The 21,161-nt window shown below is 39.2% G+C and overlaps 1 protein-coding gene across 1 annotated transcript in view; it reads right to left on the bottom strand.

Moving 5' to 3' along the window:
• Positions 1-21,161, bottom strand: part of LOC110965367 (vertebrate ancient opsin-like) — a 78,546-nt gene that overhangs the window by 6,267 nt on the left and 51,118 nt on the right. Inside the window, exon 3 of the mRNA XM_051952914.1 lies at positions 17,671-17,904. Within this exon, the coding sequence (XP_051808874.1) occupies positions 17,671-17,904 (234 nt within the window). The remainder of the gene's footprint in view (positions 1-17,670; positions 17,905-21,161) is intronic.

Here is a 21,161-nt window from a genome sequence, read left to right as displayed (position 1 = left end):
CTAAATAATTGAGGACCCCAGCAGCAGGTTGAAAGCATAACAACACATTCAGGGTATTTGGCCATACTTAAGATTCCAGGCAATTCCATCCATATCTGTGACGTGTTCTCATTCTCTGAGGCAGACACTAAACCACAATTTAGACCATTTTCGAGTCCTCTTCCTGAGTTCCTGTTAATGTGGACTCTGAAGACACCATGCCACTCTTGAGTAAACGTAGTATACTTAGTATACTTTCTGGGTTTCACGTATACTTATAGTCTACTACATTTTCTCATGAGTACAAATGATGATGAAACTCCTCAACAGCATCTGGTTAGATTAGAGATACAAAAGAAGTCAAATTCACACAGTAAAAGCTGTGAACATATTACATGCTGCTTGCAGACAGATATTAAAAGAGAGACAAAAAGGGTTGATGCTGTAGATAATAATTCAAAAGACCTTTCTTGAAACTAGTCACATACAAATAACGTGATGAGGACACAGGTCTTTGACAGTAATGAAAAGCAGTGTGAAATGGTAGAAAGCTCCCTTCTTTATGCTTCTTTAAATGATAATTTGTGATATTCTGTGTCTTTCTCACCGTCAAAGAGCCCCATTTAAAGCAAAAGACGGCTTCTAACAATTCGTATTTGTGCAGTCAAAGCCTAAAACCTCATTTGTCTCTGCTCTAGACCTCCACTGTTATCTAAAAATGTATTGAAGAGAAACCTTAATGAGCCACACTCTTAGACTGGGTCGCATAATTCTTAATTACAATGGACATGGGCGCTGTAGTTTATGTTGGATCAATTCCGCATTCACCCGAGTTGAAACAGAGTGATTTTAACTCTATGGGCTGTTTTCTAGGAGTGTGGCACATTTGAAATATCAATACTGCAGTCGATCAGGTTCACTTTATAGCGAGAAGCTGAAATCGTGATCGCTGTTACATTCATTTAATTCTGCAGCCAGAGCACTGTGTTAGTCACTGTGAGTAAATGTGGGAGTTCGTCTTCTTCACTTGTTCAGTCGGTATCTTCATGCCTGCACCTGCACTCTTTATCATCAGGTGTGCCAGACCTCTTCATCTCCAGCAGCCTCCTCCTCCTCTCTCCACTCGTACTGTTTTCTTAATAATCGGCTATAGGCGCTTCATCTTTCTAACACAGTAACAGCTAAATGGATTGTTTCATTCGTCAGGCAGGGAGAGATTGACGGAGCCACTGGGGATGAAAAAGTCCCATTTTTACCCACAATGGTTAACGTAGTAGCTACCAGTGCCGACCAATCTTGTCTCCACATCCTAGTGATCATTATACAGTTGATTGAGTGTAACCACGAGAAATTTAAATCCACACTCTCTCAAAATACGATCGCAGTCTGGAGCCGTGCTTTTGGTTTATTTCATAAATTGAGTCAAGTTTATAGTGACCTGAGGGCTGCACTACAAAGCCACTTTGACATAGCAAGGCTTTTTTTTGTGTAAGTTGGCTAAACAAAAACTAAAGACCCAGACAGATAGAACAGGTATCACAAAGGCAAGGGCGTCAGTTTGTTTTTAAAAGTGGGGGGGATGGAGACCACAGCACTTTGAGAAAATGTCGAAGAACGGTGGCAAAATGCTACAAGCTGGGCTCAAACTCACAACCACCGCACCAAAAGCGGAGGCTCAACCTGTTGAGCTATTGGTACACACAGCTAGAGAGGTTTGTGGGCCGCTATAGTACTAATTCTCCCGGGCCGAAATTTTGCCCCTGCATGCCTCTGGTCGGAGCTTCCACTTGGCACGGGCGCAAATTTAGCATCTGCACGTTTTTTTTAACCTCACGAAGGTGTGCTGCGTGTCTGTGTCTGTGTGTCTTGTCAACTCTTGGCCGAGTTCGGATGGTGCGTTCAGGAGCGTCGGAATTTTCCATACTGCTGAAAATAACTGGGTTTACAACGGCGTACATGTGAAGAATTTGAATGTGTTGGAGACAAAATGACCCCTGACAAAAAGTGTGTGGGGGGGTACGTCCCCACCGTCCCCCCCTAAACTGACGCCTATACACAAAGGTGGTTTTGAACTTTGTTTGTTAACTAGGGCTTTCTGCTTCAGACTCAGTGCACGCTCACATTAAAGGGGGCATTTAGTACGTCAAGTGGCTCTTCTTCTGCACAAAATGGACTGATTGTGTACTGCCTACTTCAGTCAACAGATTGTTATAATGAAGAATGATAAAGAATTTGAAGGTGGAGGAATGCTGGTAGAATACTAGTGACTATGTGTTACTGTATTTGGTTTACTTCAAACCAACAGCTGCACATTAGAGCTGGTAAACTGTGTATTGAAACATATTGAATTGAAGTTCATTCAGGTCTGACACTGTCCCATAATGCAGGATATCAGTTAAATTTTTGGCCAAATCACAGTGAAATTCTCTTTTCTGTAATAGATACCAGTGCAATAATCCATTTTCTAATCTGTTCTATTAGTTGCAGTACCAGCAGTGCAAAAGGGACTAAATCAGGACCAAACATTAGAACAGATTTGTGCTTTTTCGGCATTATTAGCTGAATGCATTACATTTTCTGTATTTGTATCTTGTTTTATTTTATTTTTCCTTCACTTTATACCCGTGTTGTCTTATTGTTTACTCTTTTTTTGAATATCCATGCTGCTGTAACAACTTAATTTACCTCCAGGGATTAATAAAGTCAGTCTAAGTTTGAGATCCCATGGCAACCTGAGGCATAGTGTGTGATACTCTAACTGATGACTCTTTTCAGTGGTTTTAGTAACATACACATGAACATATTTGCAGAAATAACATATTCTCTCAGCTGAGAATCTGTGTCACTCCTAGAGAATCGTCAAGAATCGATCTGGTTAGAGGGAGATGCTTTTGCAGCCAATTTAAATCAGAGACTATGAACATGACCTGCTCCACAGCGTAGGTTACCACGGTGATGCAGCAGGTGAAAAGAGGGACACTGAAAACTGATACAGCCCTCTAGTCTGAAAGACTTTCTCAGAGAGAAACTACTAACTGGTTTGCAAAGTTGTAAAGCTTTTTACCAGTTCGACCAATTTTGACAGTGAAAAAAAATCCAATATTGACATGTTGGATATTCTTTTTATACGTGTACCTCTCTCTCTATATATATATGTTAGTGTTGTTTTAAGAAAGCAATACATTGGGTCGTTGTTTATTAAGTTTCCAGCAATGTATTTAACAAATTACTTGGCAAGTTACCATGGAGACACCACTTTACTCCACACCGGCTGTGACGTGTTCTCTACTGCATGTGCTGCAGACAAGTAAAGTTATGTTCGGTACAAAAAATGTTTCATATCGGTGCAGCTCGCTCAACGTAAATGCCGATTAAGATACATATATATCAGCTGTTGATATTATCTGACTGATATATCGTTCGAGCTCTACTTTTTACGAGTGTAAAGTATTTTGGAGTTTAAAACGTAACTCAAACATGTTTTTTGTAACACTGCGGTCTCGTGTTGTGAGAATTTGTAGTTATTTGACTCGACGTTGCATTCCTCCCTCTCATCGCTGTCTGTCAAACGCTTGCTGGGTATGACGAAATGCAGAGAGGAAGGGAAAGAGAGAAACGCCGCGGGACAGATCCAGAAATTCTTCTCACGCTGTATCTGTAAGCAACACAGCGGTCCCCACTGTCAGTCTGTTCATAACCTTCAGGTCATCCAAGAGGGAAGGCTAGCGGGGAGATGTAAAGAAACAAGATAATCAGCACCTCTCCGTGGTGCCCATGCTCTCTCCCCTCAGCTGTCCAAACACCACGCTGAGGAGGGCTGGAAGGATGGAAGAGAGACAACAGACAAATGGCGGAGGATGAAGTTAGCTAAGACACAGAGGCATCAAGGCTGAGGTCAGAGAAAAGTGAAGGCAGTGACAGATAAATAAAGCGTGACAGGGAGATGGAGGGAACGCAGTACACTGACAGAGTATTTTGGAGAGAGAGGATTGCGGATGAGTCAGGAAGGGTCATCCCTGACTGGTCACATCAGGTTTGGATGATGCTTTCTGTGATCTGGGCTGATGCTCTTTGGGTAGAGGATGACAACTGGAGGGTCAAATGTCAGGCATCATCTCAGAAAATAAGGAGTTCATCTATTTTTCAAAGCACGAGGCATCAGCTTGGATGCTTTATGCTGATGTTTCTATGTGACAGTACACAAAGAGGCAGTCATTAGCAGTTCACACACGCTGGTTTTGCAAGAATAGATGCCAATTTTGTTTGTGTAAATACAGCATAATCCAAAAAAGTTTTGGATTTGTACTGAAATCTTGAATAAGTGGCTGTATGTAGAATGAATCCAGAGCTGGCTGGAAAATGAATAGAACCTCCTCCGTTAATTGAGTTCTTTGTGACACTAATATCGAAGACATTTGCAATGTTCTCTCAGCGCAGTCTGAGAAGAGTTCAGTTGCAGACACTCAGTCACTTCACTGCTTTATATTTGATGTAGTTTAGAGGATCTAAATTAAGTGAGGCAACGTCAGCAAGCGTTAAACTTCTTTTATAGGCAGCAGCAGATAAACCCACTGCTTCATTTAAAAATTGTGTGACTTAATTTGATGCAATAAACTCCCAAGTGTTGTGAAGTATCATCCAGAACATAGAGTTTGATGGGAAAAAAAATTAATAGATCTGAGAGTTGTAGCTAGGAAAATGATTGTCACGCAGGAAGGCGTGAATGGACTTACAATCATATGACTTCCTCTTGTAATTTCCAGGCACATTCTCAATTCAGCAGCAACTGTGTTTATATTGTAAGTCAATCATGTCCTCACATTGAAGTGAGTGGCTGGAGCACATTTTCGATTTTCTTGCAAATTCGCTTTTCTATGACAGTGACTTAATATTTCCTAACAGATGGGGGGCTTTCTTTAACCCTTACATGCTGTTAGGATGAAGGTTTACATTTGGCAGCATTAAAAACACCCTGAATGTCATTTTTCAGCCTGAAATTTGATGCCTTTTTCTTAAGTTACCCAAGATGCACAAAGATTAAATTAAAGGTTCTGCTTTTGGACGATACTGTGAGGTACAGAATGTAAGCACATATGGGTTAGACTTTAGCCATTATTTTTCAGTATGCAAATCTGCTCTGTTTGCAAAGTCTCAAGCCAGAACTGTCTCTTTATCTCAGTCATGGATTTAATAACTCTAAACCTGATGAAGAGCCAATTTGGCTCGAAACATTTATCAGGTAATAAATTCCAAACTTTAAAGGAACCATCCAGCAGTTTGGCTCGGCGGTGGGAGGCAGAAGTTAAGCATAAAGGCCCAGGGCTCCTAACTAACTTTCTACATTAGTTGCACCAGTGAGCCTAACTTTTTTTTTATTTAGGTGCACCAGCACATAATTAAGAAGCAGCCAAAATGTTTCACCTTGCTTTATGGCATGCAGTAATTGGTGGCCGCCTGTGTTGTGTTATAAAGAGGATGCTGTGACACACTGTGGTCTCATGCATAAGAAATGATTAAGAAAAGCCTCTTCACTTCCTCTCCCACAGGAGAACACTATAAAATGGCTGAGAAAGTACATGGATGATGTGTGTGGCGTTAGCAAAAGGGACCAGTGGTGGGTTTATCACTGGCTGGCCAACAGTACATTCATAATTACTGGGAGTTGCTGGCCAGCTACTCCCAAATTAAACAATCTGCTGACCTTTCCCCAAACCAAGAGTGACCTCACAAACACATGATTTTGCTCATGCAGACTATCAGCATCAAGTATTTACAACTCAGAAATGAAATGGAATGGGATAATGCTGTTTAATAGCAGGAAACAGCCAGAGCACTGCAAGTTAGCAAATACAAACAAGGACCATTAACAGAATGTAGGAACACCAGTAAAGTTCATAAAAGACATTATATAAGAAATAACTCGACACAGAGTCAGACTACTAAATATTTAGTTAGACTTGACAGTTTTTTGGTAACATGTACATCTAAAATGGTCACACTTCCACCTGCCTGTTCTAAGGCCATTATCATTTGTAAACATATGGGTCAGGAGGGACCTTCTTCACCATCTAGTAGCTACTCTTTAATGGTGTTAAATTATTGGATTGGTTTGGATTTTGCACTTACAAAAAGGAATGAAAATAGACATTTGGAAGTTGGAGGGATTCTTGGAGCCATTACTTCACTTTCATCCAGGAGCATTTGAGTTCCATCTTGGGAACCATTTTTACAGTATTTTTATTTATTTATCTATTTATTTATTTATTGTTAGCAAAGTCTCATTTTGGATTTTGCTTTCAGTCGCAGTTATTCTCTCTGTGTTTGCTTATCTTTTTAGCCAGTATTTGGTTACGTTTGGGTACTTTTGTTAGGTGTAGAAAACGATCATTGTTTGGTGTCTTGCAAAGCTTCCCGGGGTGTCGACTCCTCCAGCGATTTCACATGCCCTTATTTGCACAACCTCAAGCGGTTGCCAACATTTTTGGAGTTACTTTGTTTGTCATTTGTTTGTACTAACACTCCTTCTGGCCTACAAGAAGGTGGAGGACTTTCCTACCGGCCCATTGTCTAAAAGGTCACAAAAAATATTTTAATCTTGTCAGATAAATGTCTACAAGTAGGACATGGAAGCAGAGCAACAAAACAGCCACTATTTCGGCGCCCGTATAGCTCATCGGGTTAAGCAGGCGACCCATGTACAGGGGCTGGTCTCCGACACAGCGGCCCGGGTTCGATTCCTGCCGGCGGCCCTTTGCTGCATGTCTTCTCCCCATTTCCTGTCACTTTTCACTGCGACTATCACAATAAAAGGCAAAAAAAAAAAAAAGGCGAGTATTTCACACACGAGATTATGTGTAATGCTAGAGGCAAAAATGAAAGTATGGTTCTATTTAAATTTTCCAATTAAAAAGGATGATCGACGTGTATGAAGACGATGCACAACAGTACAACTATGAAGTAAGTCAGCCTAAAGGCTCCTAAAATGGTGTCACAAATACATTTCTTATTCAGGTCAAACTGAGAATGAACTGGTGTAAGTCATTTATAAACTGCATCCAAATGTGCTCTGACAACCACGTCATGAGTGTAGCATGAAAACAGATGTAATTATGTACGCTCTCTCTTCAAGGCTCTGCAGTGAAATAGTCGACTTTATGTTAAATGTACCTGCAGCACGATGTGTAATCTCATTTTGAGATGTTCACTCTCTAATCTTGTCATCAAAATATCAGGAAGTAATAGCACGACACTACAAAACTAATTTTGTAATGGATTTTTATAATAACGTGACAGTCATCCTCATCCTCCGCCTTCTGGAGCAGCAGAGCCAAATATATACACCCTAACATCAATCATACAAATTGTGGCTGCTTCTGTCGAACAGATGTGCTTTAGATTCCATCTTATCTATTCAAAAATTTCACTTTCAACCATTTTTAAATTTAGTGAAGGATTTCTGATTGTGCATTTTCCCAAAGCACGGACAGTAATTTCAATTTATAAACAACACAAAGCTCACAATTGACTCTGGCGTAACAGCAAAGCCCAGCTGAAAGAATGGTTGCTACTACAATGAGGCCAAGCACAACAGAACATGCTGCGTTCTGTGCCAGTCCAACATACACAATCTTTAATGCTTTGAAGTTCTGCATCACTCAAAAACCCTCAGCAGGACTGTAAAGATCTGTGGCAAGGTCGTCAGGTGGTAGCAGGAGACGCTCAGCAGCGCGCACAAGAAACAGAGTAAAGACAGCCTCACAAATAGCTGGACACAACACACACACCTACTACAACCTCATGCATTCTGAATACGGATAGAGGTACCTGCCTCTGAGAACCAAAAGGGCCACAACTAGCTTTGTACCAGCCTCCCACAACTACTGAACTCTTAGGCTGTCCTTGCACCTCCACACTCTCCCGTGTGTGTTATTGTATTTGAGAATAATCAATCCGATCAAGCTCATTTAGAGAACTAACGGATAACATGCAGTGTGGCAATCAATTCTTCAATGCTAATAAAATATGTAACAGATGGAGAGTTTAACATTAATCTCTACTATCATGATGAACTGAAGAAAAAGATTTTAAGGCCACATCCACATGAATGCATTGTTGTTTAAACATTTCAAAAAGCATCATTGTAGCTGCATTTACGTGTACAGGGCGTCTTTGACTTACGTCAGAGCTCCGTTCCTACAGACTAACGTAAGTCAATTTTCGCTGTAAGTCGAAACTCCTTTGTAAGCCTTTGGGATAGACTGGTGAAAATGTCCAATCAGAGAATCACAAAAAAAGATATTTTTGGGGAGCTAATGAGCTAAAATCTTTATTTCATTTGAACAACTCATTTATTTTTCATAAAAGGTTTTTCAGGGATATTCAGGAGATGATGAATACTATGTTTCTTAGGTTTAGAGAAAAATGGTCTGTTGATATTTGGAATAAACCAAAATTACCAACTTATTGTCTTGTAACGGACAGATGCAGTATGGAACCTTATGTTAAGTATAATTTAAGCAAAATACAGAGATCCCTGTGAGCACAGTTACACTCAGGAACCATTAGCTTTAGAGACTGGAGGTGTAATGCTGTTCCATGGAAGGACAGACTTTGTTTGCTGTGTAATTTTAGGCAAAGGTTTAGAATAAGGTTCATTTTAGATTTTACTGTCCTGAATTTGAAGATATCAGGGAGGTAGCTTTCAGGAAGATGTCTTCTGCTTATTTTGATTTCTTTTGGTTAGATGGCCATGAAAAACTAGTTATGTTTTAGAAGAGGAACCTTTCTCATGGCAACATTTCTTTGCCAGGCCTTGGATATAAGGCAACATATTTTGTTTGAGAACTGAGCAGCAGAATAAGGTCTGTTTTGGTTCTGTTGCTGCAATGCTAGTATATTTGGTGTCTTGTAAACCCATGAGAGTTGGGCACGCTTGTGTGCATGACAATAAAGATATATCATACTGTTGGTCATGTTATACCCCGGTGTTTCCAACCGGATGAGAATTTACTTGTGTAGGGAGGGTAACCGCTGCGCTGCAGAGACTCAGTTTAGAGAGGAAGAACATCTCACATGTGTTGTAGGTGCTACAATTTACCAACATTCGGTGGGGCGGCTGTGGATCAGGTGGTAGAGCGGGTCGTCCAATGATCGAATGGTCGGCGGTTCAATTCCCGCTCTCGCCTAGTCATGTGCTGTTGTGTCCTTGGTCAAGACATTTAACCCACCTTGCCTCCAGTGCTTTCACACGGGTGTATGAATGCGTGTGAATGTTGGTGGTGGTGGTCGGAGGGGCCGTAGGCGCGGATTGGCAGCCACACTTCCGTCAGTCTGCCCCAGGGCAGCTGTGGCTACAAATGTAGCTTACCACCAGAATGTGTGAGCGAATGAATAATAATGGATTCATTGTAAAGCGCTTTGGGTGTCTTGAAAAGCACATCTATATAAATGTAACCATTATTATTATTACATTCTTTAAATGCCTCACATGCTTCAGTAGAGCCCACTGGGAGGCTGTGCACAGAGTCTCCTCTCGGTCATTTTTTAAACAAATTTTTAACATATTTCTGAATGATCTTGGTTAATTTAGAGGGATTTTTTGGGAGGGACAAATTTGGTGATTTTGGGCAGAATTTTGTCCAAGTTTTGGACAAATTTAGTTTATTTAGGCTCTCAGTTATGTGACCAAATATTATTTAAAAGAATGAAATGCAACATTTTAATGTCAGATTCATCCAAGTCAAAACCCAATGATTTTATCTACATTGATGGACTACATACAGACAGATACAAAGGTAGAGCCAGTGAAAATGTTTAGTGGCACTTGACAGACTTTTGTTCACTTACAGAAGTCCTTTACAGCCAGTAGGTAGTGTTTATCAGAAAAGACAGCTGACAGGGGAGTCATATAGAAACACTCTGTAAAACTACAGATGGATATTTTTTACACCTTTAAAAAACTCATTAAACAAATGACTGCATATAAATAACTGAACTTTAGCGGTCTGTAGATTATGCTCATATTAATTATGTCCAAGTTTCATGGTAAGCTAAGCTTCATATCAAGACAAGTGATTTGATTAATCTTCTCAACTCAGTCACATAAATGGATAAGCATATTTCTGAAAATTCCAAACTATGACTTCTAATATCCCTATTCTGCTGACATTATTTTCCTTAGTGTGTCTAATATATTTTTGCAACTCTGCATTAGTCTCTTACAAAGCAATGAAGGCTCTGACAAACTCTGCTTCATTAACTTCAAGATTGTTCTAATATACTGGGCTGTTTATTCTCTTAACCCTGGGGTGTTTGTGTGAAACAAGGAAGCAGTGAGCTGTGGCAATAATACCGGTAATCATCTAAGAAGTTGCAAGTGGAGCACCAAAAAATCTTTCTTTTCTGGGCTCTGTTCACCCTTTAAATTTCCCCTTTTGCCACCGTTTTCACAGTAAAGCTCCGGTGCACTGACAGCGAACATACGGCACAAACCACAATGCATTTACATGAGATGAAAAACAACAACCTTCAGTGTGTACTTACCCTTAATTCCTTTTTTTTCCCGTTGACATCCATCTCAGGTCTCTTAGCTGTTAGCGCCGATGATCGTTGATGGGACACACCAGCTGCTACTTGTATCTGTACAGCATTTTTAGTCTTCAACTCGCCTCAACTCACAGTTTCCATAGTAACGGGCTGGGAGGAATTGAAGACTGAAAATGACATACAGGACATTTGGTGCCCCTCTCTTCTACTTGTGCTCGCTCTCTCTCGCTCTCTGGCTGCCATGAGGTCAATGATGTGTGGTCTAAAATACGCCTGCAAGGTCAGTTAGCTGAGCAGATACAGCCTCAGTGGAACATGGAAACTGACAGGAGAAGAGTTGAGCACCTCCAGATGAAAGCAACATCTGGAACCTGGAACCTTTCTCTTTTTTCCAAAGGCACAAAAGAAACTAACCCTTGAGGAACTCTGTGAGGAAAGTTTGAACTTCAAAGCAAAGTAATACTCTTAAATGGCTTTGGAAACACTGATAAGATTTCCTCTCCAAATACCCAGCACTGTATATAATTCTCTGTATAGTACATGAAATCCATCTGATGGAGTCTGAAGGGAATATTTTCTAAAACAGTATTTTGTGCTTCACTTAATAGACCAGAATGAGATGATAACGATTGCACTGGGGAAAAGGTTTTATCAGTCTGCCCAGTGGTTATCTCGTGTTATTTTTTTCTCGCCATGATGAACTGTGTTTCAGAAAGGAACAAAACATCTTAAATCTTTAGTCCAAATATATTATTTTGTACAGTTCCTTGAGAGAGGAACTTGATAAGAAAGAATAGCAAACAAAGTAAAACAGAAGAATTAACTGTTGGCCCACTATGCATTCAAAATATTAATCCTAAATCAAAGTAACAGATGGTAAATGTCTTAAACAATAAGACGTTCAGTCTGTAAAAGCAATGCTGTCATCTGTCAACCAAGGACAAACGTTTCCTGCAGTACTGTGCTTTGGATCTGCGTTATTAATCATTTTATTATAGGTTTAAAAGTCTTTGAATCTCATTTAGGAAGCCCATTAATTTCAACAAATGACTTAGGTCTCCTTTGCTGTGAAGTGACAGTTGGAAGGTGTGTCACACCTGAAGAACTTAGCCCACGTCTGGGGAAATGTGGCTATAGACCGTAGACACTCTAGCAGCAGGTAGAAATCATTATCTTTGAGCTGTCACAAAGAAAAACTCAACTATTTTCAACAAGACTCTTATTTTTACGCCAGTAGGGTCACTATATAATTGAGGTCCATGAGATATATCTTGCATACTTTTTTATTAAAAGTAAAAAAAACTAACGTTTTTGATGTTCATTATGATCATGTCTACAAATTCCATAATTATTTATTATGGAAACAATCACTTGTTAATATGAATGAATATCACTGAAATATCAACCAAGTAACCGCCCGAATTTAATAACAGCCACCTTCTAATCAGCTAAACAATAATAAAATGAGCTTATTCAAAGATAGTTTTGATTGTGTTCTTTTTATTCAATTGAGATAATCATGACAGATATTTCTTTTTTGGCAATATATATAATTTTATATGGAAGATTACTAATTGTGTCCGAGAAATCACTTTCAGCGAAGTTACCCATTACAAAAACACCTCTCAAGGAAGTGTGTTAATTCCAGATCACATGACCTGCTCCACATGATGTCATTTCCTCCTGAAGAAAAGACTGGAAGACTCCAAGGCTTTCTGAGTTATTTAGTATAAAGTAGTGTGTGAGTCAAGTGTGGATTTATCATGTCAACAGGTTTACTACAATATCTTTAAAAATACCTTTTAATTTTAATCTTACTCAGTTGTATACATGATATTTAGAGGGATCTTTGCCTAAAAATGCCATGTGGTGTTTGGTTACAGGCGGCCATGTTGATTTTCGACCTGAAAACAGCAAAAATGTCAACTATGATCCCTGTCAACTATGTTACAAGAAGTCCTGCAATCATATATTATTTCCAGCTTCTGTCACTGTCTCTTCAAGTAGGCCACTTGTCTTTCGCCTGCAGTTCTTCTATCCAAAACTCAACCACAAACTTACAACAATATCCTGCAGTGAAGCCCAGAATCCAATTTATGCTTAAAACCTGTGCATGTGCTGCAGCATAAGGTAGCTGGCAGGTACTGCTTATTTATGCTGATGCTGCCTTCATGTCCCATAGGATGTCCTGTAAATACTATCTGTTGACAGGGAAGAACGTTAGTGTCAACCTGCTTGTGAAATCTGTGCAGATTTTGCAGCTGCTGTTATCGTGCACACACCTGGGAAAGTTCTTGTATAAACACGAGCAAAAAGCATTTAGTGGCTTTATGTTCAGAGGCTGGTGAGTCGTCGTAGAAACTGCTGTAGTGACTTTGTGTTTGGTTTAATATTCGGAAATTAATGTTTGTAGAGATGGGTGTTTCAGTGCCTCAGTGCCGAAGCAAAACAAACCTGAATAAAACACAAAGGCAGAAAGCAAAGTAAACAAGGACGTAAGTAAGCAAGAGGGTCGGATTATTCTGCAAAGGGATCCAGGGACAAATATGAATTGTGGGTCTGTACTGATCTCCTGCCCTCTGCGGCACACATTGTGTGTACCAACGTTATTAATTAGTGATTAGTCTGCAGCAATTTAAGAGGCAGATTTTTGCCAAAATGCGCTATACAAGTCCTGCATAAACTAAATGATAACGGCCTTAAAGCTAGATTGAATGAGGGATGATTCATTGTTAACTAATTGGAAGCTGGTAGTATTTTGATTAAAAGTATATAAAAGCTTATTCAATCTCAAATCCTATGTGGCCTTCTGCTCTACCGTCGCAGATTTGATGAAACTATATCATAAACTATGAATATCTAAAATTGTATCTGAAATTTTACATTGACATATCAAGTACTTTCTGAGATGTTGACACGCATTTAGCACATTTTTTCTCACTTTGAAATGTATGGCTGTCACAACAAAATCTCAGAAACAATAGATGATAAAAGCTTGAAATGTATGCTCTTATTTTGCATCATGCCATTGATTCAGAGTGTACTGCAACGGTGGATACAAACATCTCCAATTATGAGTGAATTGAAAAAAAATAAGAAAAATTGAAGCTGTCATGAAAAATCTCATTTTCAAGCACACATTCACAAAATAAATAATCAATCAGCAGTCATTTGTGATCTTTTTTGAGTCATTTGTAGTTGCATGCCATAATTAAACAAAAAATATTGAATGCTTTTTAATACGAAATACTTGGTCACAAAAAAAGAAAATAAAGTTAATCTCTTTAAACTTACTGAGCAGGTCATACAAGTTGTACCACAAAGCCAAACTATTTTTTGATTTGTGCCATTGCAAATTGGTTCTCAAAATACTGGTGATGTTTTTAAATGTTATTTTTCTATTAAAGGCATAAATTTTATTTTTGGACCCCATGTTTGTAGGCATGAAACTTGTTTTGGAGGAGGCTTGTCATTTCACTGCATTAGATCATATCAGCGTAATATCAATATAATCATGAAAATCTTTTCAGAAATTACTTAATAATGCTATTTTATTTGATGTCCGCTTTTACTTCAGTTGTTTAAATGACAGTTAATCCTTAACTTTTGCAAACTTCACTACAACTGAAGTGTATGTTTAAAGCATGACAAGGACACAAATGATTTTAACACAATTAGTCACAATGATAGAGAATACCAGCAAATAAGGCCAAGTTAAAAGTAACTGGAATTATCCATTAAACAGTGCCAGCCCTCTAATCAAATCCTTTTGGGACAAAATTGCATTACTATTCCTACTGCTTAGGCAATGTGGGTCAGTAAATGTGATTTAAATTCACCAAAGACTTTTGCTGGAAATGGCCTAATCTAATTTTCAGCAAGGAGAATCTCAGATCCATTTCACGCATTGTTGTGGCCTCCAAGCTCCATCTTAACGGAGTCTGAAATGACTAAATAAAAACGCTGCAGCTGAATGATTCAACAAAAAATGCGCTTGTTTTCATCGGCCTGTGGAATTAATGAGGTAACAAACAAGAGCTGCATGGCCACTGTGACACCACTTTTAAGGTCTGCTGTGATTAATTATTTGAATGCGAAGGCCTTGTGTCCCTCAGTCCTTAATCAATAATGTGTGTATGTACAGCTAGTTTATAATCAGATGTGGTTCTCCACATGTTGGCCACTGGAGGCTTAACACGAGGAATGACTGATAAAACATGTCTGATGTTGGAGTTCACTTCCCAAACCTGACTGTCTTTCGGCTTTCATCCTGTCTCCTGTCTCTCTGGCCCTCCAGCCATAAAAGCACAAACGGGGCCTGTGCTGACAGTGAATTGAAACTTTGTCTTTTCCCTTCAACTCGTGACAGATGTATAGATATGTGTTTTCTTCCAATGCTGAGCTGAACTTACAGACAAATGTGGCCACAAATTTAAAGGCCTCGAAAACTTAGTTTCTCAGCCACCTTCTACTAAAACTAATGGGATTCTAGATGAAAGCACCATTCTAAGAAAGTGAGGAAAGAAATGGCTATTTTACATCTTTCTTTTTGCAGTCTAGTTTAAAACTGGGGTGAATCCATTAGGTCAAAGTGATTTTGCATATATTCATACACTGCTGATAACTGACAGCTGGTGCAGTGTTTGGTCACTGTCAATCAAATCACGTCAAAGCTCTCCCACTGAAGCTGAATAGTCAGGCTTTAATGTGTAAAAAAAACACTTGTGATGTTGTTTTTTTTAGCTTTGATGATCATAGCTTGGGTGTAATGATTATTTTTCCAAATATTTTACTAATTGTTAAGATTTTTTTATGAAATATGGAGATAGTAAGCTGTTAGGAGATACAGTGGAAGTCTATATAATATATAAAGCAACAGTTAGTAGCAGGTTAGCTTAGCTCAGTACTAAGAGAAAACAGTGTGGCTGTCTGAAGTTCACAAAATCCACCTACCAGCATCTGTGAACCTCAATAATCCACAAGATATTGAATTTAATTGACCAGTAAAACTCTGAATTGTAAAAATACTTAGATACTGGTCACAGAATACAGGGTCCTCGACTTACGTCCGAGTTCTTTCCTACAGATTGATGTAAGTCGATTTTCGCCCTAAGTCTAACTCTGAAGAATATGTAAACAAAGCTGTTACCTGCATCACGATATTGATCAGTTCTTCATAAGAGACACGAATACCAATTATGACGACCCTCCATCTTACATGCATGTAAGAGTCATTTTACAAAAAGATAAATTAATATGTTACACTGTTTTTACGGCTTGATCTAAAAATGCCTACGTCTCGCCCTGTTCTGAGCGGTTTATTAAATCTAATTTCATTTCCATGGTGTGATGTCCTTAAGCCAAATTCATCTATGTAGATTTATTTGGAGAAAAAAAAACTTTATTTTGAAGTTGTCTGTTGATAGTTGTCACTTCCTGTCTGCTATTTTTATGTTTAGCTTTACACAAGTACGTACTTTTCTGGATGCAGGGCTCTCTACTTTATAAGCTTCACAGGGACAATGTCATAAGTAATTAACTTTGTTTTTGGACTTCTGGTTAAGTTAAAAGGATTTATTTACATATATTTAAATTTTTTTATTCTGTTTTTGTTGTAGTTTTCACTCTATAATGTGCATCAAGAGCCACAGTGAAGAAGTCAAGTTTGCTCCTACTCATGATTAATTTTGAAAGCACAAGATTAACTAGTTGGATACCTACAGCTTTTACCATCACCATTTCTAGAGCAGAAGGGTCACAAACATGTTGGGAAAGGGTGTATTTTAACCCAGACCATGACATTTTCCCAAATATACTCATGTATTTTTGGTGCCTAAACTTAACCAAACAGCAACATATATCAGAAAGCATTGGGGCCACACTGGACACGAACTCAGTGAAAGTCTGTGTTGGCTTTATGCCACCACCACCTATGCAACCAACTAATATGGCCCCTGTGACTTCCTGTTATGTCATAATGTTTTTTTCTTTACTGTGAGAAAACATGTTTCTTTCAAAAAGTATTTGAGAATGCAGTTTAGTTGTATAGGAACCTCATTTTCAGGAGGCTGGGTTGTATATTGGACAAATTTAAGAGTCATATTGATCTACTTTTCTTCCACCAGAAAGTGAACAAGCACATTTTTCAAAATCTTTTCCTTGTCTTGTAATGTCACACAGAAATAGATGATTGATTTGAGGCAAAGTTTTCAGATATGAATATTATGCATATCACTGCATATCAAAGGATTCCAAAAACAAAAAACTGTTTTGTGTTCAGCAGTTAGAGAGATCACATTTGTGATAATCCTACCGTGAAATGAAGTGAGCTAAGAGGGGCATATGACACCAGCTCATGCTGATGGGTTTAATTTAGTTCCTCAAAGGCAACTTAATTAATTAAAGTAGAAGCACAAATAAAACATGATAGTAGTCCCAGGCCACTTACGACACTAACCCCAAAATAAGTGCTCCCAATTAAAGATAACACCCAAAGTGATTCGTCTTTGGTGAGCATGGGCCAAGAATAACTGAGACTCATTGCAAGTTTAATTATCGTCACCCCAGACCACGGGTGCCTTCATGACATTGCAAATACCCCCTCTGGTGCGACAAGCAGGAAGTAAGTAGAAGGAATTGGTTAGAATCACATGTATGGCCTTTGTACAAAATATATTAGATTAGTTGAACATGACCTGAGATGCATTTAAATTACAGGAAGAAGTCGTAGCACCAAAGCAGTAACTCATCTATTTGTAATGCATTGTTGATGCCAACATAATGACTGATTATTGAACCATTCGATTCTTCTAGATACACTTTGTACATGGATAAAAGCAAAGATTCATTATAAACAAGCCACAAAAGTTGGCGTGTTTCCTCAAATAGCTGGACTTAAACATGAAAAATCACCTTTTCATTCGCCGTCCACACACAAGTACATAACTTAGATTATTCAGTGTCAAGAAGGTACTGGAAAAACATGACACAAATATAAAACAACAACTCATTTCCATTGTATCAAACCACCTTGAAAACAATCGAGATGACTGGCCTCAGCGGGCAAGATGACCTCCGCCTGCCACTCTGTGACAGCCAAAGATAAAAGACACTGACCCCAGCTGCAGTCCTCCCTCCCGTGCTCACCTGTTTATTCATGAAGACGTAGATGACCGGGTTGATGACCGTGCTGGTTTTGGCCAGGACTGATGGGATGATGCTCGCCTCGGGTGTGACCAGGCCCGGCGGTCCGAAGGTGGCCAGCAGGGCCATGGTGCCGTATGGCAGCCAGCACAAGAGGTAGCAGATCACCATAATCACCACCATGAATAACACACGCTGCTCACGTTTCCTGCTCATCGAAGCATTGATCCCACTCACCTGGAGACAGTGAGGGAAAAAGACAAGAAGGAAGAAAAGTAAGACCCGAATAAGCCACCAGTCTTGTGTGATGACACAGTCTGTTTAGACATTTAGGTGTCTGACATCGAACAGTTTGAAGAGGAAGAGTGTTCTACATCGACACACTTATTTGGGTTTTGAAAAGTTCTTTTATAAGGTTATGCTCGGCATTTGAGGGAAACGTGCTGATCTGCATTCTTGTGGAGAGTTACATTATAGGATCGATACTATTACCATGTGTGTTTCTTAGATATAAATCTACATTTAACACAAAGACTTAAAAAAATGAGGGAAACTGCTGAGTTGACTCTGTCCAAAGGACACTAAATATGAATACCAGCTCCTCTAGAGCTCTTTAATTAACACAATACATATTGTTTATTTTGTCCATACGAAAGGCTTAAGTGCAAAATCAGAAATTCACAACTTTACAGGGGGTTATATAGCAGCTAGCCTTGGCTGGAAGCACGTTAGCTGCCTTGCAAACAAAGCTAGTAGACTTTTTTTTAAAAAACTTTCAAACTGAACCAGTGGCCCTGTTTCCAGTCATACTGTAAGCGAAAGTGACTGCAAAAATCCAAAGTGGTATATTTCTAAAAATGTCAAACACTTCTTTTAAAGCCCTTCTCTGGTAATTAATTAAACCCCTAGAAAGTATTTTTATTGATCAAAGTTACGTATTTAAGAGGTTTTCCCATGACAGTAATCCATTTCTGCCTTAAAATGGCTTACAATAAGTCTACACTGCTGCTACACTGTGATGCTATAAAGTCCCTGCGTCTCTCCCCACTCACTGCAACTGAAGCACACCAGCTTACCTACAACTGCTCAGAGTGTAAAACTACTCATTGGTACACAATGGCAAGTTGTATTATTGGTGCAATTCACCATACTGTCATGATAGGTCATTCAATATATAAAATACACAGTATGGATATGGTAATGGGGTAAAAAAATTAGATTTTCGCCAGAGGGTGTGCCTAAGTGCTAACATCTAGAAACATTACAACACCACAGGTAGTAGCCACGATAACAGCCACTAGGAGCATAAACTTTCTTTATTCTAGTTTAATTTAACAAGTGTTTGCTGACCTGAGATCAGTAAGGTTCACAGAAGTATAGAAGTCTCTAGCACAGTGCTCCTTTACGAGCTACATCACCACAATGCTCTTTGCTTGCCAAGACTGAAGTGACTGCCTCTGGACTCCCTACAGCATGAAACAATAAGAAGCTTGTGGTGCAGCAAGAAACCACAGTTAATCTATGATACTTGTGTCTTTTTTTGAATGTTTATTTTTTGCTGCTTAATGGCCACGCGTTTGCTGCTGCCACTCATTTTCATTGCCATGGACGCACACAAAGGCAACAAACTACCTTCAAGAAATGCTCAAGCAGAGGAAGGTTTTATTTTTATTATTATTTCTTTTTCTAAAGCCAGGTGGTTGCATTCTAAGAAACTGTCTGAAAATAGCAGATGATGCATTAGGAAAACTACTTCATGGCTCCAGTAATCAGTCATCACTCCCATGACAACTCATCATGAAGAAAAATCGCTTTGCAAAGTCAAGCTCACTGTTTCCTCCTGAATTAACACACCTTATTTACAGACATACTCCTAAATTAAGAATTTTATCAAAACTGTTCTGGGTTTCCTTGCTACATCCCCAGTGTACCCACAGTGTTTTTATGCATGCTGAAAGGATTTAAACAATACAGTCAAGTATGATTAGCTGCTCTTCTCCTGCATTATTCAGTCCACATTCTACTGACCAGACTGTACACTCTCACATGCTTGCAGACTGCTATCCTGTCACTCACACTGTGGCATTTGCATTCCTATACGCATCGGTATAGAACTCACTTTCACCCCTAAAGGTGTGTGTGTATTTCTCCCACAATATGGCACGGAGGAAAATAAATGTGTTTCCTGTGCAGACAACTAATCAAGCCATGCCAGTGATTGACAGCCTCTTTACATTTTTCTCATTTACCCCCAAGAGGCTTCCACAACTCTGCAAAGGGGAGCAGATTTCAAAGGAACATGTTTAAACCCTTTCTTTCAAACTGTCTTAGTTTAGATTCACTCAGGCAAACTGTGTCGCGGTTTGTCAGCAGCTTCTGTCTTTGTTTAAAATACTGTCCATAATTTCATACAGACGTAAATGAAAACAAATTCTCATTTTGAGTTGACAGCTGTCAAAATGACTGTCGCGAACTGTCAGGAATGCAAGATATTAGATTTTTGTGGATATGCCGATACTTCACAGCCGATTTTGGTTGCATGTCAATCCCGATGTATCAGCATGTTTTTCCACCTCATTGCAGAGAACATCAGCTTCTCCTGTGGTGGAGTTAACACATTATCATGCCTACTTTTGTTGTGATTGCCCGCTGGCTGATGAAGACATGCACCTGTGCTTCTCTACCAGAGCAACTTTGCCCCGTAGATGTGCTCCTCTGCCTTTTTTTCTGTAAACAGTAGCTTACAGCTATTACTTATGACGTATAAACAGTCAGATAGTGCTGTAGGTGAGACCTGCTTAAGACTGCAGAGTGACTATAGATGGAGAGAACCAGCTGCATTACAGCCAAAGCAACTTATTTAATATATTATATTGGTAATTGCAATTAAAATACCTTGCCATTAATCTGTAAAAAATAAAAGAAAACAAATATTGGCCCCAATAAATAGCTGATCATCAGTCTATCCCCCATCTGTTTTGCTTGAAGGCATCCAGTATAAATCACAAGATCCACATACTAAAAGAGCTTTAGACTTTTGCAACAGTTGACTTTTCTGTTAACGTCTTTGGAGAGAGTTTCTTGTTGTGTGTTCAGTGCCAGCTGTATAAACTCCTGAAACAGTGAGTTGTCCTAAGGTGCTCTCATTTTTGGTATTTTTACCACCTTGCCATGTTGAATCAAAAGTTTATGGCGTTTATCTTTGTTTAACCAAAAGGTCGCCTGTCATTTTCGCTCAGAAAAGTTTCAGTTTACCTCCAGTTTGGCTCTGGTCCTAGACTTTCTCTCTTTTGTCAGCTCTCAGGAAAAGGTGGCTAATAGCTTCAATCTTGGCTCTGATTAAATAAATAAAGTGCCAGAGATCACAGACAAATTGGGAAATAAAGAGTAAGTGCTGAATGATTGCAATCAAAGACTTGGTGGCTGGTGACAGAAGCTAGCTTACCAAATGACCGCCCTTAAAGAGAAACTGTTTTGTATGCTAAACCGCAAAC

The sequence above is a fragment of the Acanthochromis polyacanthus genome, chromosome 9, assembly GCF_021347895.1.
Source record: "Acanthochromis polyacanthus isolate Apoly-LR-REF ecotype Palm Island chromosome 9, KAUST_Apoly_ChrSc, whole genome shotgun sequence".
Lineage (NCBI taxonomy): Eukaryota > Metazoa > Chordata > Actinopteri > Pomacentridae > Acanthochromis > Acanthochromis polyacanthus.
The sequence above is the reverse complement of the archived record's forward strand: the minus strand, read 5'-3'. Positions and strand labels throughout refer to the sequence as shown.